Genomic DNA, 26,641 nt, shown 5'->3' with positions numbered 1-26,641 from the left:
TCACTCATCTCCTGGATTGGGAAAAGAGGGGCAGAGGCAGAGGGAAAGCACTGATCCCTAAAGATCAAGGGGACCCATCACTGCATCTCACCACCATAGCCCTGGGCAAAAGGAGTTCTATAGTGCAGGCAGAGAGAAGCACTCAGCCTTCCTAAAACTCCACAGATAGCACCCACGGAGAGCAGAATCACTGTGGCCCCTGGTCCTGGAGGAAACGACATCATCAGGTTTATCCGCCACGTTGAGAGAAATCCATGCCTACAAATTCTTCTCCCCACCCCCACAAATGAAGCACGTCAACCACCCCTTCATCATACGTACTTTTGCCTCCATTGTTCTTCAGAACACTGGAGAGATTGACAGAGGCGGTGCCTAGCAGTTCATTTCTCAAGGTATGGCAGCTCCAGACCTTCAAATCTAAATGACTCTGAGCTGTGACATTCCTAGAAAACAAATAGGTGTTTCATCACATCCAAGCAGATCAGTCACTCCTGTTACTTAGAAGAAAACTGTTGATGTCTTAGAAGGGGGAAAAAATCCCAAACAGGAAGACACTCACATATCCCCTTTTTCCCACAAAGCTGACCCTGTAACCATCTAGCTAATAATGAATGCTCTGTGAGCTCAATGATGTGGAAACACCTATAGAGAGGCGGCTTAGGTACCAAAGGCAGAGAAGAGTTAGAAGCTCCACAGGAAATCTGGATCTCTCCCAGCCCCTTCAGAGTGCCTTCTCTCTTTCCCCCCCATGTTACTGCATTCAAATAGAGGGACTTTCTCTTACAAAATGATGATCTCATTCCAGAGAAGCTCGGAGCTCCCAATTCGCTTCCCAGTCTTCTTGGTCTCGCTGGGGAGTCCATCCACTGCCACTTCCACAAACGAGTTAATTCGAGGTTGGCGATTATGTACCTTGGGCTTTGCTGACACCACTGGACGGGAAAGGAAGAAAAAGTCAAAGATTGAGCCAGAGGGCTCCCAGCTGCCCCCCTGTGGCAGATGGTCTTGCTCTTTTTTGCCGTTTCTCTCAAAAAACAAATTTTGTTTTTCCCTGATTCTAAGAAAATTTATTTTTTCAAATGTGAAGATATTTTTAAAATATGAAGCATAAGAAATAAAAATCACTCCTAACCTAAAAACAAGATGTCGGTAAATCCAGACTTTCTAGACTTTTATTTTTTATTTCCCTAGTTCTTTAAAAATTCTCCTCCACCTAAAATCCATTTTAAAAGGCTGAAATATAAGCCCATTACAAGGATATGCCATGATTTAGTTAATTATTCTTTCACTGATGAAGAGATTGTTTCTAAGTTTTTACTCCAGGTAAATAACCACAAATGTATATATTTGCATGCATTTCTGAGTATTCTTCCAAAAGATATAAACATTTTTTAAAGTTCTTAAAATTGTTTAATTCTTTTCCAAAAAAAGTAAACCTTTATAGATACCCATAAGCACTATAGAAATATATCCATTTCACTAAACACTGCATAGTTCTGAGTACCATGTTTTTTCACTCTTTGTAAATCATATAGGTAAAAAAAAAAAAAAAAAGCATGAAGTTAATAGCTAAGAATTAATGAGTACTAATTACAGACACTATACTATATATACAGCCCTAATTCGAATTCAAATTGTCCTGTCAACGTCCATAACAGCAAAAGAGAAAAGAAAATGTTTCTGGTCCAGGACCCAATCTAGGGTCACACATTGGTTAGTAGTTTTATTTTGATGTACCTAAACTACAGAAAAGTTGAAAGAACAGAATAATTGCATACTCTTCACCAATTGTTATCATTTTGCCACATTTGCCTCTGTCCCGCTCTATGTATGTGTTTATATCAGTGCTATTCAACAGAACTTTTGTGATAACAAAAATGTTCTACACCAAGGCTGTCCAATGCATTGCCATGTAATACATGTGGCTATTGAGCACTTTAAATATGGCTAATGTCACTGAGGATTTGAACTGTAAATTTAATTTAATTAATTTACTTTTAATGTAAATAGTTCTACGGGACTATGGTGGCTATCCTATTGGACAGCACAGGATATAAATATATAATATTTATGACTACATTTTTGTGTATCTATGTCTATATTCACACACTTTTTTTGAAAGGAAATTGTAGACACCATGACAGATCAGCCCTAAATACTTTCAGAACGCAAGGAATATATCATCACTCCCAATTCACCCAGGAGGAAACAGGCTTGCCAAAGCGGGGTCACTGCACCAGGCTACATAGCCAAGGAGCTTCAAGCCAGGATGTGCATCTCGGCAGCCTGACTCCACACCATGCTGTATGCCATTGCTGGACTTTGCTTATTCATTCTAATGCTTTTCTTCAATTGCTAGTGAGACTGAGTAGTTTTTCCGTTTGCTTGTTAACCATCTGCATTTCCTCTTCTGTTCGTATCCTTCATGTGGCATTTCTGATGTTCACTTGGTACCAGCAAGCCAGGACTCAGCACAAGCTAAGCAAGTATCTACCGGCAGCTAGACAAGATCCTCTTAGAGCATATAATAGCCATGGATGAAACACACTCAGATGTCTTCTATCCTGTGCCCCAAATCAGAGCATATGACTGATGTTCCTCACCCACGATGGCAAGATTGTCCTAGCCTGAGCTCCTTTCTGTCCAGTGTTAGCAAACCTTTCCCTCCCAGATCTTTCTGAGAGGTGACAGTCCTATAAGGGTCCACAACTTGGCAAGGTGCAAACCCACCTCTGGACAGTTAACAATACCTGTCTTTTCCAGGCCCCAAAGAGCAGTAAAGAAGAAGTCAAAGAAGAATAACAACAAAAGTCGTGCTGAAGATTCAGGAGCAACAGGGAATGATACTAGGCATAAAAAGGTTGTGGTGCTGGGAAAATGTGGCTCAGAGTAGAAAAATGTAACACTGTACACATAGACCAAGGTTAACTGAGGCCACCTGGTGGGGTGAGAGTAGCTCTGCATGCAGGCCTTTAACTAAAATATATATATTTACATATATGGACTAACTATAATTAGAGTCCTACAATTTTGAGCCAGTTTCTTTGAAATCAAGTTCAAATTCTTTATTTAATAACTGGGCCAACTAAGATGCAGAATGGTGAAATAACATCCAAATCCTAGAGCTGGTCAGAGCCAGAGCTAAACTTGGAAGCAAGTCTCCTGGCTCCCAGGCCAATTCTTTGAACTCTGCCATGATGTTTCCTTTTCTGTCCTCTAGATTTATTCCTTAGGTTCCTTTTTTCCTCTTTTTTATTTTGACAAAATTTCAGCAAAGCTTTTAGAAAAGCTGTAAGAATAATACAGAATTTCTATAAACCCTTTTCCCAGAGTCACCAAATATCAACTTTTTACTATTTGCTTTATTATTCTTTCTTTCTCCTGACTCTCTCTCATACACACACTTTTTTTCCTGAAACTTTGGAAGTGAGTTTTAGATGCTGTGTCCCTTTACTCCTAAATCCTTCACTGTATGATTCTAAGAACAAAGACTTAGCACAATCTAATATAACCATAGCAATCGTCAACATCGAGAAATTTAACATTTTTAATATTATCTAATATACAGCCCTGATTTAAATTCAAATTGTCCTATCAATGTCCATAATAGCAAAAGAGAAAAGAAAATGTTTCTGGTCCAGGACCCAATCTAGGGTCACACGTTACAGTTCGTAGTCTTATTTTGATGTACCTAAACTATAGAAAAGTTGAAAGAATAAATAATTGCATACTCTTCGCCAATTGTTATCATTTTGCCACATCTGCCTCTGTCCCGCTCTATGTATGTGTTTATATCAGTGCTATTCAACAGAACTTTTGTGATAACAAAAATGTTCTACACCAGGGCTGTCCAATGCATTGCCATGTGATACATGTGGCTATTGAGCACTTTAAATATGGCTAATGTCACCGAGGATTTGAACTGTAAATTTAATTTAATTAATATACTTTTAATGTAAATAGTTCTACAGGACTATGGTGGCTATCTTATTGGACAGCACAGGATTTATATATTATATAATATTTATAACTACATTTTTGTGTTTCTATGTCTATATCCACACACTTTTTTTCTGATAAACTATTTGAAAGGAAATTCTAGACATCATGACAGATCAACCCTAAATACTTTCAGAATGCAATTCCTAAGAATAAGGACATTCCTCCACCTAATCACACCATCATTATTATACCTAATGAACAAGCCCAATCCCATCTGATCTTGGAAGCTAAGCAGGGTCAGACTTTCAGACTTGGTTAGTACTTAGATGGGAGACCACCTAGGAAGAGCAGGTGCTGTAGGCGTAAAAAATAAAAAAATAAGAGATTGTAAGCTGACAAGGTCCTTGCAATCTGTGAGGTCAACCAAGGGTTGCCTCACCTAAAATAAATAAACAAACAAACAAGCAAATAAATTTAGTTACTCTCTCTATCAATTGATATTCATACCATATCCAAATCTCTCCAATTGTCCCAAACATATTGTTTATTATAACTGTTTTCCCTCTAATCCAGGATCCAGTCAAGATGAACACATTGCATTTGGTTGTTGTCTCCTTAACCTTTTAAAATTTAAAATGCTCTCTCTTCCTTTTTACATAACAATGATTTTTAAAGACTTTCACCAGCTGTCTTCTAGAATGGGCCAAATTCTGCATTTTTCTGATTGTTTCCTTATGATTAATTCAAATTGAACATTTTAGTCAAGAATATTATATAGGTTACATTGTATACTTATTACACACACTACATTGTTCTCCTATTGGGAATGTTAAGTTTGATCCTTGGTTAATGTGGAGTTGGCCAGGTCTCTTCACTGTAAAGATGTATTTTCCCCTCTGTAATTTATAATTAATCAGCAGGATGATATTTTGAATGTTTCTTTTTCTAAAATACAAGCCAAAATAAAGGCTTCAAGATACAAGCAAGATTACCTAGAAAGTTTATTTAGCTTTTAGAGTCAACAAATAAAGCAAAAATCACATATGCCCAAAATTATACCCCTGGCATATTATCTTTCAATAGGTTCCAAATAGTCCGTTTTTTGCTTTGTTAGCTGCGTTTTCAGTGTTTTTTGAGTTAAATATCACGGAAAATAGTTGGCTTCTGTTTAAGGGCTTTGATGCATTTTTAAAGTGTATCTTAAAACTCTAGGATTGCACTATGAAGAAGCATAGTAACATCTCCCAAATTACATCATAGGCTCTATAAATGAAACACACGAGAGGAAGAATAACCCATACTACTTAAAATTTATGCATACTAAATTGTTATTTCTTTCTCTCTTTCTTCTCTACTATTTTCCTGGATGGAATTATCAAATCACTATAGATTCAATGCCTATACGAAATAGACCTATATGATCAAGTTAGCTCTTTCCACAATAGTAAGAAAATTCTCACTGAAGAAAGGTCAAGGAGAAATCTGTTAGAAGTCAGTGTTTTTCTTGAATAATATGGATCCAAAATTGGGACCTCGGGAAGTCACCAAGTTCCATGGGCAGTCTTCTGTTTTAACCTAGGCTTGCTAATTATTAGGTAAGATAGTAAAGGCTATAGTCCTAAATTCAAAACCCTATGAGTTTACTCTAATCCTTCTCCCTCCTCAAAAGGGCTGGAGCAGCAATGAGAGGCCAAGAAAAATAACTTAAAAGTATCAAGACTATTAAAAAAAAATCGATATGAAAAAGGCAAAGAATATGGACAGGCAATCCACAGGAAAGGAAATATAAATTTCTCTTAAATATATGATAAGATGCTAAACATCTTATGATGATGAGATGATGAGAAATGGGGGATCAGATCAAGTGGGATCTTCAGCTTTTGTTCTGACTGAGACGGAGAGCCCTTGCTGTGTTTGAGCAGAGGACTTACAAGAGCTAACTTACAGTTTAGTAAGATCACTGGCTGCTGTGTGACCAACAGAATAAAGGGGGACAAAGGGCAGAAGCAGGGGGATGGGTTATGAGGCTACTGTCTAAACCCAGGGTAGAGGTGGTAGCAGCTGGTGAGGATGGTGAGAAGTAGCTGAATGTTGAAGATAGACACAACCAGATTTGCTGATTAGTTGAATATAGGATATGAAGGGAAAAAATCAAGAGTTCGGTTCCAGACATGTCACATTTTAGATGTTTACTAAACATTCAAGTGGAAATGACAAGTGGGCTATTGGAGTTCAAAGGAAAGATCAAGCTAAAGATACAAATTCGGCAGTGATCTTATATTGGTGGCATTTAAACCCAGGAGGTTGGATGAGACCACCTAGCGAATGAATGTAGATAGAAAAGAGACCTGGGGCATGAAAGAATCTCCATTTTAGACAATTTTTGCCAAAAGTTCCTTTTTTCTTTTTCTTCCAAGAATTTCAGCTACAAATGACAACCTATGAGAATGAAAAGCTACACTCCTAAGCTATTTCACAAAATCTGGCTCTCCAGACCAAGGTGTGGTATAATTCCACCTCTTCTCCAGAGACTGGGTTGGACCTCAAATGACAAACATTTCACATGGTGCCACTCACCCTTCAAAGTAAGCTGAGACTTCTCAAAAGGCAGGGCCACTCCTGCCCGGCTGGAGCTGGCAGATGCCATATCATCACCAGGAAACTGCAAGACAAACATAGCAGTAGGTATAGAGAATATCTGATAAAAGATTAAGGAACTGGACCCAACTTTAATATTTGAATTTAAAGAGAGAAAAGCAAGAAAATATAAACATCGAAGCAACTGTGGCCATGCTACTTCCAACAGAGTGGAGTGTGCCTGTCTTAAAATTTATGACTATTGAACCTGAGTAGGTCTCGGATAGCCTAAGAAGAACATAGCACTGTTACATCAAAGTCTGGAGGAGGGAGAGCCTAATATAACATCTCCAAAAAAGAAAGTCACAATTCAACAATTAAAAAAAAAAATTAATTTTTCAAATGGGCAAAAGATTTGAATAAACATTTTTCCAAAGAAGATATACAAATGGCCAATAAGCACATGAAAAGATACATGAGGCATACCTGTCACTCTATCTTGGCTAGAAGCAGAAGTCTATCTTACACTCTGAATGGATCTTTTTACTCATATACGATGTATGTAGACTGCCATTTGGAAAATATTGGTTTGCTGAGTTTTGCAGATATTCCAAATGTCATATAATATCAAACTGTATTCATATCATAATACAATATCCAAAAAAGTCACATTTGTGAATGTCACCATGGATCTCATCAAGTCTTTAAGAACTGGGAAGCTGTCGGCTCTTTCTGGTAGATGTAAAGTGTTCCAAAATTCTAATTTTCACTTAAAAAGTCATATTTTACAATTGGTAACAAATACCATCAGTCTTTGAAGTGACAGGCTCACCTCATTCATTTTCAATAAAATACTGCCAAATACTCAAACCTAGTAACTTTAGTTGGTCTGTTTTAAAAACGGCATTTCATGAAAAAAGCAACTAATTCAGCTCTCAATTCAAACAATCATACAAGTACTTTTTCTCAACACAACCTTCATACTGCAGGATGCAGCAGAAGTGCTCTGGGCATATTTCCCATTTCATCACACGGAATATTAAAAAGACATGCTCAAGAGTCAAGATTTAATAAAATTAATTTTTATGCTGCTTCATCGAGCACATTCTTAAGTGAAACTGGCTTTTTTTTTTCTTTTCTTTTTATTGAATGTGCTGTGGTGAGAAATACAATGACAACAGCACATATTGATGGCATTGCCCTGATTCATGTGATGGCACCAACAGTTTTACTCACTTTTGCTTTTGCACTATCAGTGCAAATGTGATAACAGTGAAAAAGGCAAATAAAGTTATTATGAAAATAGTTTCGATCTTGCAAAACCCTAAAAGTCTCAAGGGGCTACCAGGGGTCTGAGGACCACACTTGAAAACTACTGCTGTAAAAACACTATAAAATTCCTATTCTACTTAACATCGCTAATATATTTTTTTCATTCTATTTTTATCTGTTCTCTCCTCCTAATTTCCTATTTTGAAGAGTTGTTCCGCCTTAAAACATGGCTTTTAACTCACCATATTACTCTATGAATATGGGAATTAAATGTAGCTACAGCTAGGTGACATTGACTTTGACACTTTTCATAGGTAAAGTCAAACAATTTTATACTTCAACATTTTTGCCAAAAACATTTAAAGTGACTAGTTTTTTTCTGGACTACTCCATAACTGGCATTATGCTTCAATTTTCTACTCGGAGTAGCAATAGAAACCTCTGAAATGTTACCTAGAACAAGAGGAATACAATGCTGATCAGGATCTCTAAGACCAGACTTCTAAGTTATTAAAACCAATAGTGAATTCTGTTCTTGTCTTATATGACCTATTGGCAGCATCAGACACATTGATCACCTTTCTTCCTTGAAATGCTTTCTTCCCGCGGCTTCCAACACACCACACCTGCCTGCTTTTCCTCTTGCCTCTCAGGCTGCTCTTTGTCCCCTCCTCAATCTCTAATCAACAGAATGTCCCATAGCACCGGTCTTTCACCTCTTCTCTTGGTTATCTCGCCCTATCTTATGGCTTTAAGTATCATCTGTTAACAATCCCAAGTGGCTGTGTCCGGTGTTAACCTCACGCTTGAATCTCAGATCCTCTTTGTCTATAGACAAAATTGAGCTTCTGATATCCCCCTACAAATCCGTTTCTCAGCTAATGACAACTCCTTCCATCCAGCAGCTCAGGTCAAAACTCTGGGGCTCATTTTTGCTTCCCCATTCTCTCTCACACCCCATATTCAATCTCAATAAATCCTACTGGTTCTACCTTTAAAATATGTCCAAGTTCTAACATTTCTCTCCACTTCTACTGTCACTGCCTTGGTCAAAAGCATCATGATCTCTCACCTGGATTATTGTATTTCCTGCTTATGCTGCCCTTTGTCCCCTTCGATCTAATCTCTAAATTCAGCAGTGATTTTTATTATTATTATTATATGTCATATCATATCACTCTGCTATTCAAAACCATCCAGTGGCCTCCTGTCCATCTCAGAGTAAAAGTCAAAGTCTTCAAAATGACGTTGGCGGTCCTACATGACACTCTCCCTCTCTGTATGATACAGGCCTCTCTGACCTCACCTCCCACTTCTCTTTACCCTTACTCGCTCCCCAGCAGCTACATGGGCCTCCTCCCCATTCCTTGAACATACCAGACATGCTCCCCTGCCAGGCTTCTACCCCTCTCCCCAGAATTTTTTCTTTCTCCAGTTGTCCACATATATGGCTTATTCTCCCACTTCCTTCAAGCATTTCCTCAAATGTTGTTTTCTTAAGAGGTCTTCTCTGAACACTCTATCACCCTCAGCTCTCTACGCACATTAGTACCCATCTTTCCCTATTTTACTTTTCTTTCTTAGCATTTATTACTGACATGATTCCTATTGTATTGATTTGTTGTATTTATTGTCTCTCTCTCTCGCCCCTAGAACGTAAGCTCCATGAGGGCCAAGTTGTGTGTCCCATCTATTAATCCTGTAGCACTAGTGTCTAGAAAGGTGCCTGGCTCTTACTAGGAAGTCCTAAATTTTTATCAAATGAATGAATTTGAGCATCAAGCTTCTGAAATTAAAAAGGATGTTTTGACTTCTTTAGACTAAATTTGTTTCGGTAAACAACGAAAAGATCAACTCTCCATCCGTCAGATGAGCAAGCTTTATGTACAAATTAGATGGTATCTGGCAACTTCAGGTAGAATTAAAGGTGCATATATTGTACCTCCCAGGATTCCACTCCTAGGTATTTACCAGGGGAAAATCTTCCAACAAATGCAGAAACCACCATGTTCAAAGATGTTCATCACGGCAATGTTTATAATAGCAAAAATGTGTAAACAACCCAAATACCCATCAATGAGGATTTGGATAAATTATGATATATTTATAAAAAGGAATGCTATATAGTACTTAAAATACATTAATTCAATATACATGAAAAAATCTCAAACTATAATGCTATAAGAAAATAAATTTTAAAAAAAGCAAGTGGCAGCCTAAGTATAGTATGATGGCACTGGCATACATTTGAACTAACACAAAACAATTGTATATATTGTTGTGGGCACACATAAATGGAATAAAAGTACAGAAGTATGGATAAGAAGAATCCATACAGAGTTCAGAGCAGAAGTTACCTCTAAGGTAGGAGAAGAGGGAGCAGAGGAATGGGACTAAGAAGAGAGCAAGGGAACTTCAACTGTATCTGCAACATTTTATCTTTTAAAAAAAGTTCTGAAGCAAATATGGCAAAATGTTAATATTCATTAAATCCAGATGGTAGTTTTAATGACCATTTGTTATCTTATTCTCTGAACCACTTCATATTTTTGATCTTTTTCATAATTTAACAATAATTTTAAGGAAGAAAAAAGATCATATCTTGAATAATGGAGGAAAGATTAATAATTGTAAATTAAGCCAACAGGCTTTTAGTAACAGAGGTTAAAGCACTAAAAGCTGGAAATGCATTATTTATAGAGTTTAAAAATAAAAAAAAATCTTTTTAAAAATCTTTACATTTACTGGGATTCTTTCTTTCCTAAGGCTACACAACTGAGGGTAGTTTTTAAACTAACTTCTTCTCCCTGAGCTCTAGCTATTTTTAGCTCCTGGTGGGAACTCAAGAAAATCCAAGAGAATGATACTCGAAGCCCCTACATGGCCCACTAAATGGGAGAAAGACCAAACCTCTTGATCTATACTTCATGACTCCAAAGCAAAATCAATTAGAAAAATTCTAAAGAAGGCTCAGAATAAAACCAACTGGGAAAGCAGGAGAAACAGAGTAGACGACACCACCATGTTTTTGTCCTCCAATGGCTTTCATAATTAGAGTCCATACTTTACTAACCATAATCTATGTTTTTATATGGGACTTTGTCTCTCTTTCCAGGTCCAATTAACAAGATACCACCCTGACATTACAAAGTTAATACTTTGAATTGTAAAACCTTTCCAATTATGTATTAAGAAAAATAACCATTACTACGGAAGGGAAGTCAGAGCCCATCCTGGTCAAAGTCCTTTCAACCTATTTATCAGCTTCTACCTCAGGGTCCCATACTGGACATGGTTCCTAATGAGCATGAGGTCCAAATCCCCACTACCCACTCCAGGAAGCTAATGAAACCTGAGACCCAGAATTTACTCTGCACCTGTCTAGCAAAACCATACGTGGACTCAATAATTTTTTTCTCCCGATCATAGCAATGAGAAGTGTGTGCATCTAACTCACTCCAAAAAAACTGAGTTTGCACAAGCCTAGGCAGGCAGGGTGAAGAGGGAGAACAATGTTTAAAATATCCCCAAAGGTTATAGATACACAAAGAATTTCATTATTGAAGGGAGTAAGGGATATACTGGGAGGAGAAGACAAAACTGAGTCTGGCACATCTGCCCAAATTTCTTTAAAAATAAAAATAAAAAACATATTGCCCTCTGAACGTAACCTCTATATAAACCTTGAAAATGTTTTTTAAAAACAATAGAGTAGAAAATATAAGAGTACATTATACATAAAGGAAAGTATCTTTCAAGAAAGTTCATTAGGATAAGTGAACATTTATGTACATGTATACTGGGCCATGATATAAAATATATGTCTTACTAAAGGGTGTAGTCAAAAAAGCTTCAGAACACCCAGTCTACAACAAACCCATCTGAGGCAGGGCTTTAGATTAGAGAGGCACAAACACCACAGAACCCAATAAGCAAACATTGGGGGCCAACTAACTATTCACTCGAGAGAAAAGTTATTGGTTTATTATTCTTTTAGTGTGAGAAATTTTTCCACATGGGCTTGGATGAAAGGCATTCATTCAATCAGTCATTATTTACTGAACGTTTATTTTGTACCATGCACTGTTTTTGGTGCTAGTGATACATCAGAGAATAAAACAGAAGGGGAAAAAAAATTCCTGCCCTACAAGGTTCTCCCAGTAAAGAGCCAAGAATGAGCCCTGGCTCTGGTAGGTGAGGAGGAAAAGGAACCACTGTGAAATATGCCCAGAGACATCTCTGTAACACAGCCCTCTTCTACCAGGGCCTTATCTCAACTGGAGGGAGGGACTTTCCCTGACTAAGGCCCCTTCTAGTCCTCTTGTCTCACTTAAAGGGGAAAGCAGTTAAAAAACACTGTAAAAGTCACAGCCCAGGAACATTGACTCACTAAAAGACTGAGATTTAATCATAAGATTACAAAATGCTTCTCCTCCCCCACACTTTACCATTATATCCAGAGTCCAATTATCAGCAAATTAGAGCTGAAGGGTGCACACTCTATTTAAGGAGTTCTTAGGGAAGACCAAGATAACAGGGGTGACCAGTACAAGGCCACTAGAGGAATCTGAGGCCTCTAGTACCTACAGTTACAGCAACTGTTAAACACAAACCAACTTTTAGCTAGATTAAAATAAAACCCCAAATTAAAGACCTATTCACCTCAGTTCCCATTACCCAACACATAATAGGAAAAATTATGTTATGCTAACAGGCAAGACAAAACAATGTAAAGAGACAAAGCAAACATCATAACCAGACTCAGATATGGCAAGATTTTGAAATTGCTGGACAGAGAATTTAAAATAACTATGATTAATATGTTAAGGGCACTAATGGAAAAAGTAGACAACACTCGAGAACACATGGGTAATGTAAACAGACACAGAAACTCTAAGGATCAAAAGAAAATGCTAGAAATCTAAAACACTATAACAGAAATGAAGAATGCCTTAAAATGCTCATCAGTAGACTGGACATGGCTGAGGAAAGAATCAGTAAGCTTGAAGATATGTCAATAGAAACTTCCCAAACTGAAATGTAAAGAGAAAAAAGGATTAAAGAAAAAAAAGAACAGAACATCCAAAAACTGGGGGACAATTTCGAAAGATGCAAAATATACCCATAATTGAAACACCAGAAGAAGAGAGAATAAAGCAGAAGAAATATCTGAAGTAGCAATGGCAAGAATTTTCCAAAATTAATGACATACACCAAACCATAGATCCAGGAAGCTCAAAGAACATCAAACAGGATAAATACCAAACACAACAATAGTTTTTTTAAAAAATTACACCTAGGCATATCATTTTACCATATTCAATCTGGAGAAAACTAAACACAAAGAGAAAATCTTAAAAGAAAGCAAAGGGAAAAGAAACACCATCCCTATGGAGGAACAAAGATATTAATTACAGCAGCCTTCTTGTCAGAAACCATACAAGAAGAGAGTACAGTGAAATATTTACAGTATTGAAAGGAAGAAAAAGCCTGCCTGGAATTTTTACATCCAGTGAAGTTATCCTTCATAAGAGAAATAGAAAAGAACTTTCTCAAATAAAACCTGCCCGGCAAGAAATATTTTTTAAAAAGTTCTTCAGGGAGAAGGAAAATGATATACAGAATGACATACAGAAAAGAGCATGGGAAAAGAAATAAACAAAGCTCCACCACTGGCTTCTTTATACAATAAAAGACTGAACATAGGGAAAGGACATGTGCTGAGAGGGGATGCCAAATAGAAAATAAAAGAACTAACGATACAGGTGACAAGTGGTAGAAAAAACAAAGCAGTAAAGGAGATAGGAATTTGGGGTGAGAGTTGGAAGCAGAAATTTTAAAAGTTGTAGACAAGGAGTCTCATTGAGAAGGTGACTTTTGAGCAAAGATCTAAAGAAGATGAAGGAGGGAACTGAGGATATCTGCAGAAGAACATTCCGGATAGATAAAAAGGTCTTAAGATGGTAGCATGTCTTGGGAACATAAGGAACAAAGGGAGGCCACTGTGGCTGGAGGGCAATAAAGAAGGAGGACAATGATAATAACCACAGGAGAGGCAGTTGAATTTATCCTGTTAGGTAAAATTATCCTTAATGAAATACGAAATGCCTTGGAGCAGTGGTTCTCAATTCTTTCTGCACATCTGAATTATCTAGAGAGCATTTTTAAAAAAATACTAACAACCAACTCCTAACCTCAGAGATTCCCATTTGATTGGTCTCAAGTGAGGTGGGGACAGATATGTTATTTAAAGGTGCATAATATAAAGGTGATCCTAATATAAAGTTGGGGTACAAACCAGTTTTAGCATCACTGAATGAGTTTAGGCCTCAACCAATCTGAGTGCATTGAAAGCAGGACTTTAGCTCTACCAGAATGTTTAAGGCTAAACAAAATTATGCAAAAAAAATTAACATAGAATAATATGCAAATGAAAAAACTGGGGCAACAATAACTCTAGGAACAGAATACTGCAGAGGAATTCTGTGTCACGAGTGGTTCCAGGGAGACTAAGCATTGCTCCACCTCCCTGATACAAACTTCCCTTAGAGTCTTCCAGGGGCTCTCAATAAACATGACAGATTAAACACACACCTCTTCTCCCTTCTCAAACCCCATCAGAAAGACAAGAAGGCAATACAAAAATATAAATCTACTAAAAAAGAATGGAAAAGGAAACAACAGAATGGCAGCAAGATTTTGGAAAATGGCAAGTAGGTTGAAATTGAAAGCTAAATGCCTGCAATAGGGGACATCAACAAGAAGCAAGCTGCCTGCCATTGAGGAATCCCAGAAAGGGTCAATGATTGGTGGCAACAGGTACTTCTGAAAGTAAGGGCATAAGTTAAGCTAAAATAGGAAGACTGATAAAAGCTTATAAGGGAAAGAGAGCCCCAGTCTCCTCCACTCAATTCACCTAGGCAGTTACGCCTCCCTAATCCTAAACAGGAGAATTAAATTTTAGACTAACCCAGACATGACTTAGGACACAGTTGAGGGTAGGGATGAGGCACCATTCTGATCCAAAGACATACATGAAAGTCTATATTATGAAACGTGAGAGGTCTCTGTCCCCCAATCCCACTCACCTTCCCTTAATTGGGGCCTAGCATACAGATCAGCCTGTTGGTACTTCGCTTAAATATAAACAACTATTTGAGGAAAGCCTTAGACATAAGAGCCAGATAACAAAACAAAGAAGAAAAAACTCAATTGCTAAGGTGATCCTAAAATTCATAGGGAAGTGGAAGGGACTGAGAATAATCAGTACAATCTGGAAAAAGAAGAACAAAGTTGGAGGATTCTCAGTTTCCAATTTCAAAACTTACTACGAAGCTACAGCAATCAAGACTGTGTGGTATTGGTATACGGATGGACATACAGACCAGTGGAATAGAATTGAGAGTCCAGGTACAAACCCATACATTTATGATCAATTGATTTTAGGAGTGCCAAGACGATTCAATGGGAAAAGAATAATAGTCTTTTCAACAAATGGTGCCAGAACAACTAGATATCCATGTGCACATGAATGAAGTTGAACCCTTACCTCATACTTTCTACAAAAATGAACTCAAAATATCAAAGACCTAAGTATAACAGTGAAAACTATAAAACTCTTAGAAGAAACCATAGATATAAGTCCTCCTGACTTTAGATTTAGGAAATGGTTTCATAGATATGATACAAGAAACACAAACAAAAAAATAACCTAAATAAATATGACCTCATCGAAACAAAAATTGAGAAAATACTTGCAAATCATGTCCCTGATCAAAGACTTGTATCTAGAACATATAACTCCAACTCAACAATAAAAGACAAATAACCCAACTAAAAAATAAAACGGGCAAAGGATCTGAACAGACATTTCTCTAAAGAAAATATACAAATGACTAATAAGCACATAAAAAGCTGCTCAACATCATTAGTTACTAGAGAAATGCAAATTAAAACTACAATAAGATACTTCACACACACCATAATAGCCATAACAAAAATATATACAATAACAAGTACTGGCAAAAATTTGGAGAAATTGGAACCCTCATACATTACTGACAGGAAATGAAAAACAATAAGCAGCTTTGGAAAACAGGTTAGCAGTTCCTGTACCCAGTGTTAAATATTTAACTACCATATAACCCAGTAATTCCCTTTACTGGTAGTTAAACTACCATATAACCCAGTAATTCCCTTTACTGGGTTATATGTTTACTGGGTTAACTACCATATAACCCAGTAATTCCCAGTGAAGGGAATTACTGGGTTATATGGTAGTTAAATATTTAACACTGGGTACAGGAACTGCTAACCTGGGTACAAGTTTTCTTTTGGGGTGATGAAAATGTTCCAGAATTAGATAGTGGTGATGGGTGCAGAACTCTGTGAAAATGCTAAAATCCACTGAATTGCACATTTTAAAATGATGAATTTTAAAGCACATAAATTGTATCTCAATTAAAAAAAACTTATAGTTAGATGAAACAGAGGTCAAAGAAAACCTTAAAACAATTCACAGAGATAAGAGAAAATACTGTATCCATGAAACAAGAACAGAATGGAATTTGGAAGGAAAGAAAGAAGGAAAGAAGGTAAAAAGGAAGGAAGATAGGAAGACAGAAAGGACCCAGTTGCATGCCCAGAACAATAAATGGAAAAAGAATCACGCTAAGGCACAATAGCATGAAATTTCAGAACATGAAGACAGAGTACACAAACTTCCAGTCGTATTTACAAAAAACAGGAATCAGAATGTCATCAGACTTCTCAGTACCAATATGAATGCTAGAATGCAATGCTTTCAAATTTTAGATAATTTCCAATGTAGAATTCTTTAACCAAGACAACCATTAATCAAGCATGACAGGAAAACAATGATATTTTCAGATTTGCAAAGTCACAAAAAAGTTGCTTCCAAAGCTGCTTTCTCAGGAAGCTACTGAAAAATATGCTCAAGGGGAATAAATGAAAAAGATGGAGGATCCTGGGTATTCACATGGGAAAGGCAAAAAGGAATTCCCAGAATGGTGGTGAAGAGAAGTCCCAGTGCAACAGCCTGGAGAGCAGCCAGTCCAGATTAGACAGTTTATAGGAAGTTGTTGTCTCTAGATGAAAGAAAGAAAACAGAAGAAATAGATTCATGATACATCTGACTGCATTGAAACAAGTATTTTAGCCCATCAGAATGTTTGGGGCTGAACTAGTGATAGGTAAACAGAAAATTTAGCGTATGAAAAAAATTAGAAAATATGTAACTTTAGTAAAAACAATAGTACAAGAAAGGAAATATAATCCTTTCGACATAGCTCAGCTGTGAATAATATTCATAATCGTAAAAGCACAATAATTTAATCAAGATGTGTGATACGGGTGTAATCAGAAGATGGGGTAGAAGTGTGTATGTGGAGACTGGCTGCAAAGAGAGCTAAATCTTCATCTTCAGTGGCTAAATAACAAAAGATAAAACGGACAGGCTAAGAAATAACAGTATTAGGAACTCATTTAGAAATGCAGAAGTCAGTAGCAGAATAGAGTTACTGGTGTCAGTAGGGCCACTGGTCATTGTTTATACAGAACAAGAATCAAGAATAAGATGGGATAAAGCAAGGGACTCCTGTTGCATTGGTAAGTCTTATAATGCTATTTGACTTTAAACTATGTGCATGTATTATTTTCTGCATAAATAAAATTTAAATTCATGAAAGGAAAAGGCTTCTCTTCAAATCAGGTAATAGGATGATGTCCTTATTTAATTTTAATTTTAATAAGAACATCCCACCTATATTCCATTAGTGTAGAAGGTTGAATGGTGGCCCCAACCAAAAAAATATGCCTAAGTGCTAACCCCCCTGGCACCTGTGACTGTGACCTTATTTGGAAATACCGTCCTTGCAGGTATAATTAAGTTAAAAGTCTTGAGATAAGATCACCACCCTGGACTTAGGTTGGGCCCAGTGCCCTCATAGGAGAAACAGGGTCGAAGACAAAGACACAGGGGAGGAGGCCATGTGAAGACTAAGGTGGAGACTGAAGTCATGCAGCCCCAAACCAACAAGTGCTTGGAGGGCTGAAAGAAGCAAGGAAGGATTCTCTCCTAGAGCCTAGAGGGATAATGGCCCTACTGACACTGTTGACACCTTTGAATTTCTCGCCTCCATAACTATGAAAGAATAAATTTATGTTGTTTGGGGCCATCAAGTTTGAGGTAATTTGTTACACAGGTTAGGAACAGGAAACTAATATAATTAGCGGCAAGGCCTTCAATGATGTGGATTTCAATTCACATCCAGCTGAAGCTAGAAGTCTTTCAGCACATCAGCAACACATTTTGGGGCATCCCGCTCCCATGTCCACCTGCATCCAGACCCCACAGTAACTTCCTTAAGAAATAACTCTGCAGTTACAGGGGACATGGTCTTGCTGAAATAGTCTGTTTCTTAATTGTGATTCCAATACAAAACGGAATCCTATGTGTATCGTTATGTTTTAATCACTTTAAAAAAAAAGCATTTTTCATGCTCTATTTCAAAACAATCTGTTGATATCACTACTAACACAATTGATTAGTTTTTAAGAATTTGAAAATAATGTATCTATTTTAATGACAAGTGACCGAATGAAGCAAGAAGGGCTACATTAGAAGAATAAATAACAGGCAGCCTATCTTCTGCTCTTCACACCAAAGCTTTCCCATTTACCTGCTCCCTTTTACCTCACTTTCCCTTCCTACTGTTGCTAGGCCCTTCCTCTCCTTCCTACACCCTGTGATGTGGGCATGCCCCAGGTTCCACTGCTGGACTCACAACCAAAAGGGTAGCAGCCCTCTGGCTCAGAGTTGGACTGTAGTATATATAACCTAACTACCAGCTTGGGACGGAGGAGATGGGGGGCAGGGAAGGGGGGTGTTATCAGCTCCACCCTGAAGAGAATAAAGAGTACTCTTCCCTAACACCTTTAATTTTAAATAAGAAAAAGGAAAAAAGCCAGCCTTTTTTACCTATAGCCCACTGGCTGTTGAAAAAGAAGAAACTATTAGCTAGGGTAGTAATTCCTGAGTCCTTCTCATTAGCCAAATTAAGCACGTCAAGGGTCCACCCACTGGCTCAGTTTCCAGAGACATCTAGAAAGACAATAAAGATCTATCGTAGTTTTTTTTTTTTGGTTAAAATACTTGAAATACCTGAGGGAGAACATCTTTTATCATATTCAGCTGAGAGCATCAGAGGAAGCTGAAGAACACGCCCTGGCACCAGAAGATGAAAGACAATGGCTGCTGTTGCCCACACTAAAACCTTAACTTGACCCTCAGAACACAGAGAGTGCATTCAAAACAGGACTGGCTGATTCTTTATTTTATTATTATTGAAATATAATTCGCATACCATAAATTCACCCTTTTGAAGCATATAATTCAGTTGTTTTTAGTATATTCAGGGAGTTGTGCAACCATCACTACTAACTCCAGAACATTTTTATCACTCAAAAAGAAAACCCCATACCCATCACTAGTCACTCTTCCTTCCTCTCTGCCCTCCTCCAGCCCCTAAAAACCACCAACCTCACCAATCTGCTTTCTGTCTCTATGAATCTGCCTATTCTTGACATTTCAAATAAAGGAATCACATAATATGTGGTCTTTGTGTCTGGTTTCTTTCACTTAGCATAATGTTTTCAAGGTTCACCCATATAGCATGTTATCAGTACTTCACTCCTTTTTATGGCTGAATAATAATCTATTGTGTGGATATACAACCTTTTGTTTATCCATTTATCAGTCAATGGACAACTCAACACTTGGATTAGGATGGGTTAATTCTCAAAGCCAGGAGACTATAAAAGTCAAGGGTACCTTCAGCAGGAAGGCAGACAGAATTCTGACATGCCCCTGCCAGGCCCCTTTCATTCATCTTGTCCAGTCCTGAGCCAAGATCAGTCTTTCAACAAATGCTTATAGACACCAATCTGCACAAGGCCCTGGAATACAAAGGTGAATGTCACAGGGCCCCTGCCTTCTGGGAGCTCAGATATCTTGCTTTAAGAGACCCCCCCCCGCACCACCAAGGAAACAACCACACCTCAGATTTAGCAGGTGATAGATCCTGAAAGATCTAAATTACCTGATTATTCTTATCACCCAACTACAGCAAGAACCTTTCAGACCAGTCAATCTTTTATAGGCAAGTAGATTTAACCGCTCACTAGCCTTGACTGATATTGGACAAACTACCTACCCTCTAAACCTCAATTCACCTATAAAATGAACCTAATAGTACTTATCTTATAAGCTCACTGTAGGGATTAAATTAGTTGAGATGAAGCAGCCAGCACATAGTAAGTGCTCTTCAAGTATTAATGGCAAGCTAAACTAGTTCTTCTTGATGTTGTAATTCTAGGCTCTGGGATTCCTGAAATTCTTGACCCAGCTATGAGTAAAGAAACCACTGAACACTGATCTCGAGATGAAAGGGCCTGTATAGAAGATGAGCCAGGGAAGAGCAAAACTACTCACCAGCACCTAGATTTTATATTTAATTAGCAAACTGTAGAAACAGGCAAAGCTTCTTATTTATAGCTATAGATCCACCTGCATCTACTTCTTGAAAGATGTGGAAGAGAAGGGTCTGTTTAAAAGATTCCTCCTTTCCTTCACAATCTCATGCCTTTCCAGTTCTTTCCAACACTAATGCTTCTTTCTTGGCCTCTTTCCTTCATCCCACATTGAGTTACCTTCTACTCTGAAGGACCATTTTGAAAAACAATCAAACGAATTTGAACTTTGCCCAATGACCAAGCACATTAAAAAGAGAGAGAGGAGGAGAGGGGGAGGTCATATCATTGGAAGTACAGTGGAATTAAAGGGCAGTAATAAAAGAGACTGGAAAAAAATGCATAAAAGAGACTGGAAAGCAGATGTCATGACAAAACAGGAAGCAAAATACATGGGTGACACAGAGGAAGAGGACCTGCCCTAAGGGGTCAGGACTGTCAAGGCTTGGTATTTGGGGTTTTTAGAAGTATTAACGCTTGACTTAAATCACTGAACATTTGTTTACAAGCTGGGTGGGAAAGGGAGGAGCAGGGGACTGCGACCTTCTAGAAAAGATTAAGTTGGTTCTTTTTAAGGAAAACAAGATCTCTTTTCTTCCTACCTTTCAGAAATTCCAGAGTCTATAATAGCCCTAAATCAAAATCACTCACAATCACTCAAAAGCAGCTCACTGATTTGATTCCATTGGGGTTTATATTCACGCATCCATTATCACGTCTTACTGATGGAAGCATCAGACTTGGAATCAGAAAACAGATTCAAATCCCAGCTCTTCCATATCTTAGCTACATGACCTCATGTGGGTCACTCCACCTCAGTGAGGGTCTGTTTGTTTCAAATTTATAAAACAATGGGATGCCTGACAAACAACATACATTCAACACATGTTAGGTAAAACCCATATTTTAAACACTAAAAACCCATTACCCATCCATCCTTCCAGACGGTCTCTTTCCCATCCTTCTTGGAAGTCTCTAAATCTGTTGCCAACCCCAAAAGCCAGACTATTTCCAGAAACTGGCACTCAAATTGATTTCAACGGCACTACAAAGATGCACACTTGGAAGAGCAGCATTCTCAAGAAAAAAGAAATCCATTAGCTGTGGTTTTCAAAAATGTCTTTAAATGAAAAGCAAAAAGGAGAGAAAATCAAGCTCCCCAGATGTAATACAATGCTTTGCTATATTTAAAATACCTACTCATATAACAGTATAAACTGAGATTTTAATTCGAAATTTAACTTCTAACAAGAAGCACTCCTCTTGGATATGTATTCACACTACTCCGTAAGTGACTTTGTCCAGTCGCTTAACTTTAAATACTGTTCACATGCTAACAGCTTCCACATGCACATCTCCAGCCCAGGCCTGTCACCAGACTTCCCTAATTGTCAACAACACATCTTCACTTAGATTTCTATAAGCATTTTGCAATCAGTGTGAACAAAACTGAGCCCCAAATTCTGTTCCTCCTACAGTCTTCCCCATTTCAGTTAATGACAATTCCACTCTTCTAGTTGTTCATGCCAAACACCATGGAGTCACCCCGACTCTTTTCTTCCTCTCACATCCCACATTCACAGACCCCGCTGGCTGTACTTCAAAATATACGCAGGGCCCAACATCTCTTTACCACCTCCATCACTACCACCCGGCCTATCCTTCACCTGGATCATGGCAGTAGCCTCTGAATGTGTCTCTCTGCTTCTAGCCTTGCTCCTCTTTATTCTTTCTCCCCATGGCAACAAGAGTAAACCTGTTAAAAGGCAGGATGGATCGTGTCCACTCCACTGCTCAAAACATACAATAGCCTGCAAGGCCCTCCACCACCTGCCCATCTCTCTCCTTACCCGCAACACCTCTCTGACCTCATCGTCCTCATGCCCACTCATTCGCACCCATCCAGCCATTGGCCTCCTGGCTGGTGCACAAACCTGCCAGGAGTACCTGTCGTTAGGGCTGTTGAATTTGCTGTTCTCTCTGCCTGAACCACTATGTCCCCAATTCAGCCACACGGCTCCTTCCCTCACCTCCTTCAAATCTTCACTCAATTGTTAACCTCTTAGGAAAGCTTCTCCAAGGACCCTAATTCAAAACTGCCACCCTAGCAACATTCCACATCCTGCTTCCCTGCTTTATTACAACATAATATGCATTTTACTTGGTTTCGTTTATTGTTCTTTTCTCCACTAAAATTTAATATCCACAAGGGCAGGATTTTGCCTTTTTTATGTACCACATTCCCTGTGTTTACAACAGCACTGTCCAGTATAATTTTTAATTTAATTATATTTATTGTAATGTAAAAACATCATTGAGATATTTTACTTTTTTCACACTAAGTCCTCAAAATCTGGTATTTTATACTCATAGCATATTCTCAGTGCTCAACAGCTCCATATGGCTATTGGCCACCCTGCCAAACAGTGCAACTCTAGAATAATGCCTGCCATAGATTAAGGACTTATATTCATTGAATCAAAGAATGTTTTCCCAGAAAGAGGCAGCTATAATAGAGTTTTCTAAATTTCAATTGCATTCTACATTCACAATTTTTGCTGTGATCTATCTACCATTTTCTCCTTAAAATGTCATGCTTTTTATACTTAAAAAACTTTAAGTAAAATTTTATATTGCTTCAATGAATGGAAAAGAACAGGGCTAAGGATAAAAGGCCTGGGCTTGAGTCCCTGTTCAGTCATTCACTAGCTCTGGACTCTAAAGCAAGGACCTTACTAAGCCTCCATGTTTCTCCATATGTAGAAATAGGGACAATACCAACCTTCATAGGACCGTGGTGAAGATTAAATGAGATGTTGGTATAAGTGCTTTTAAATGGGATAGTCATTAATTAAGAGACTCAGAAGCCAACCCAAGCCTTTTTCCCAGGCCTATCTTCTTCACGTGGACCAATAACAGAAAACAGCAAGTCTAAGAGCCCAGATTTGGGTTCAAATCCCTTGTCCTCCACTTACAGATATGTAACCTTTAGAAATTCACTTACTCACCAAACATTTACCAAGTGCCCACAACATGCCAGGGACTAAGCTAGTGGCCAGATAACCAAATAAAATATGACCCCTGCCCTGAGCGATCTGCAATCTAAAAGAGAGAAAGAGACCAGTAAAAAAGAAAAAAAAAAGCAATAAATTGTTAAAAACTCAAGTCATCACTCTTATGTGTTTGTTCATTGTGAAATGAGAATAGCACCTTCCCAACCTGGGCTTCCACAAAAATCAAGGCTGCTACAAAAATCAATTTCAATATTTGTCAAATATTCCAAAAACTTGACCTCATAATACATTAGCAAAGTACTTTTTCCCTACTTGTCACCTAAAATGACTCCGGTTCCTGTGAATGTCCAATCTGAACATTCACTCCAGTTATATCGCATCCGTGAAATTCATTTCACTCATGCATAGCTATCTGAGTAAACACGAAGAAAAAGAGGATAACAGTTTTTCACACAGGTATTTAATCTCAAAATCATGATCCAGGTCATAGTTCTAAGGAACACAACACGGACCTCTCGGTCACCCTACATAGTTACACTTTGTCAAGATAAGCAGTCACATGGTAAGAGAAACTGAATAATTTAAAATGAAGAGGAAGTCACAAAGCAGTACAGGTAGAAACTCTGTCCAAGGTTCCAGCAGTCACTGTGTTGCTGAGGTAATGGTGAGCTACGTCGCGCTCAACAGTTTAGGCTAAAAGCCATATTTTAGGGCCAAAGTGCTCACACTCTTTTCTGCAGTTCAGAAATTGACCTAACTTCGGAAAATCTCAAAGAAACATGATCAGAAGGGCTAAGTTCCCAAGAAGTGGAAACCTTACCCAAGTGGCTGTGACGAAAGCAAGATTCTGTGATCTATCCTGAAGTTTAAAAACTGAATGGGACCGAAATCAAAGTCTCGGGTTACAACCATTTCCAAAGAGGAAAGAAGGAAGAGACTCTCAGATGGATTTCAGGCAGTATCTTCTTGAATTCTCCTTTCCCTCCATGTCCTATGCCCATTGTCGAGCGCCCCCTTCCAGTTCAGTCGCAAGTTGCCCCTTCCTCCTGTCCCGACCCTTCCACAAAGGTCACCCCTCTCCACCCCTGGCTTCTAAACTCCCTTCCACTTCTGGAAGGACTTGCTGTCCACCACCGTCCACCACCGTATCCCTGGCTGCCTCCGCGCCCTTCTCCGAGCAGCTCCGGCGCACAGCCCGCGGCGCGCCCACCCGGCTAAGGCGGGAGTCGAGACACCCCTCCTCGGAGGCCGGAACCGCCGCGCCAGGCCCCTCCCACAGGAAGCCACCGCCCCCCGGCGCCCGGGCCGCGCCGCACCGCCCCCGGCCCACCCCGAGCCGCCCGCCGCCTCTGGCTCGCGCCGCTACCTCAGCTCGTCCGCCGCGCCCTCCGCACCGGTGCTCGCTACCTGCCCCGGCCACAGAAGCGGCGCCCAACTCCTCTCCCACTTCCGCCTTCCACCGCCTGCACTCGGGCGGGGTCACGTGCCCACCCGCGGTCACCTGACCCGGAAGAGGCTGGCCGAACCCGCAGGTGTGGGCAACCTAGGCCTGGCGTGGGATCCTCTGGCCGGGAGAAAGCTTTCTTATCCTTTTAATGTGTAAAAGTGGGAGCAATTTTTACTTTCTGGATAGCTCTCGAGCAGTCAAATAAATTGAGGGCTCAAAGCTAGGCGCTTCATATATTCCTCCCATCAACCCCGGAGGCGGGTCTTACCATTAGTCCCACGTTTCAGGTGAGAGGAAGCCATTCGATCAATTAAGTCATCAAATATTTATTGGAGCTCCTTAGGGTTGATGAAATACAGGACGTCCAGTTAAATTTGAATTTCAGATAATCAACCGCATAATATGTATGTGTCAAATAGTACAAGGGGCATATTTACACTTAAAATGTTTATTGTTTATTTGAAAATCAAATTTAATTGGGCATCTTGTATTTTTATTTGCTTTATCTGGCAATCTTATGCCTACTGTGAGTCAGGCACTGTTCTGGGCTCTAGAAACAAATCTCACCTTCCGTGAAGTATCAGTTCTTGTGACATAAAAGGAGAAAAGCTTCAAAACCACTGCTTGAGTCCATAAAATGCCTCACACCAAACTAACCCGCATTCCCTCCATAAATACAGAGCAGGCAGAACTTTATGAATGAGAAAAACAAATCAGCATTACTGATGGTCTGGGACCGTCAGCTTTGACAAGAAGAATAAAAGCGCAGCTTTTCATCTTTTAATCACTTGATTAAAATCAATACAAATTAGCCTTAAGCACTGTGCGTGTGTGTGTGTGTGTGTGTGTGTGTGTGTGTGTGTGTGTGTGTGTGTGTGTGTGTGTGTCTTTGAGTGTCTTTGAGTTTGGATGGATCCTATTATGCATACAAATTGAATTGGTTGAGCACTTGGTCTCTACTGTTCCTATTCTCATTCTGTTAAGGGTGTGGTTCTGGGCAAAGATATGCTAACGACCAACTTCTGCTTCTATAATCTGCTTGCTTGTTTGATGTTAACTAGGGTGTGGTTAATCTGTTTGCTTGTTTGATGTTAAACCAGGCTGTGATTCTAGGCTTTATAAGCTGCCTCTTTTGGGAGCTCGGGAAGTTGGGGGCAGGGGGACGGACTGATCTCCTCAAACCCTGCTTGGTAGAAAGTCAGTCGCCAGCCGGCTAATAAAGGCTCATAATTCATCTCAATTAGCTCCATGGGTCTTAGAATTGATCATGCCACAACAATTCCAAATCCAGGAGATGGTCTTTCAGGGAGCTACAGCCATCTCTTAATACCTTAAACTCTACATTAATCCCACCCATAAAACTATAAAGTTTATTAATGGGAGTTTTACTTATTCTATTCTAGAGGAATTATGGAAGGTCTCCTAGTTTTGATGGCAGTTGAGAAGGTGTTCACCAAAAGGGAAAGAGACTAGGCAAAATGCACTCATACTGCGCATTAAAAGAATAAAAGCTAAAGTATGTATTGTGACCTACAAGTCCCTACATGATTTCTCCCACACCTCGCCTTTATTTCTCTCATCTCATCTCCAACTACTCTTTCCCCCAGTACTTTGCTTCAGTCATTCTGGCCTCAGGGTTTTTGGACTTGCTTCCCCCCCCCCCACGCCCACATCTGAAAAGCTCTTTCTTCAGATACATCCCACTCCCTCAACTCTTTCAGATGTTTGCTCAACTGTCTCTCAGTGAAGCCTTTCATGATCACCCTATTTAAAATGGCAACATATCTCTTCCTTCTCCTCCTACCTGCCACCTTCTTGCTTTATTTTTTTCCTCCAGACT

General features: G+C 39.0%; 1 protein-coding gene across 3 annotated transcripts in view; it reads right to left on the bottom strand.

Annotated features, from left to right (window-relative positions):
* Window positions 1-24,865, bottom strand: part of WWP2 (WW domain containing E3 ubiquitin protein ligase 2) — a 122,745-nt gene extending 97,880 nt beyond the window's left edge. The window contains exons 1-4 of one of the 3 annotated variants that reach the window (XM_011382594.2): window positions 24,721-24,865; window positions 6,520-6,604; window positions 785-932; window positions 322-443 (exon numbers count right to left, since the gene is read on the bottom strand). In XM_011382594.2, the coding sequence (XP_011380896.1) occupies window positions 322-443; window positions 785-932; window positions 6,520-6,589 (340 nt within the window). In that variant the 5' untranslated portion in view covers window positions 6,590-6,604; window positions 24,721-24,865. Of the gene's footprint in view, window positions 1-321; window positions 444-784; window positions 933-6,519; window positions 6,605-20,991; window positions 21,060-24,174; window positions 24,552-24,720 lie in introns of those variants that run through there. The other 2 variants (XM_011382595.2, XM_011382596.2) reach the window with 2 other exon arrangements.
* Window positions 24,866-26,641: the final 1,776 nt, after the last annotated feature.

The sequence above is a fragment of the Pteropus vampyrus genome, unplaced genomic scaffold (assembly GCF_000151845.1).
Source record: "Pteropus vampyrus isolate Shadow unplaced genomic scaffold, Pvam_2.0 Scaffold483, whole genome shotgun sequence".
NCBI lineage: Eukaryota > Metazoa > Chordata > Mammalia > Chiroptera > Pteropodidae > Pteropus > Pteropus vampyrus.
Note: the sequence above shows the minus strand (reverse complement) of the source record. Positions and strands in the feature narration are given on the sequence as shown.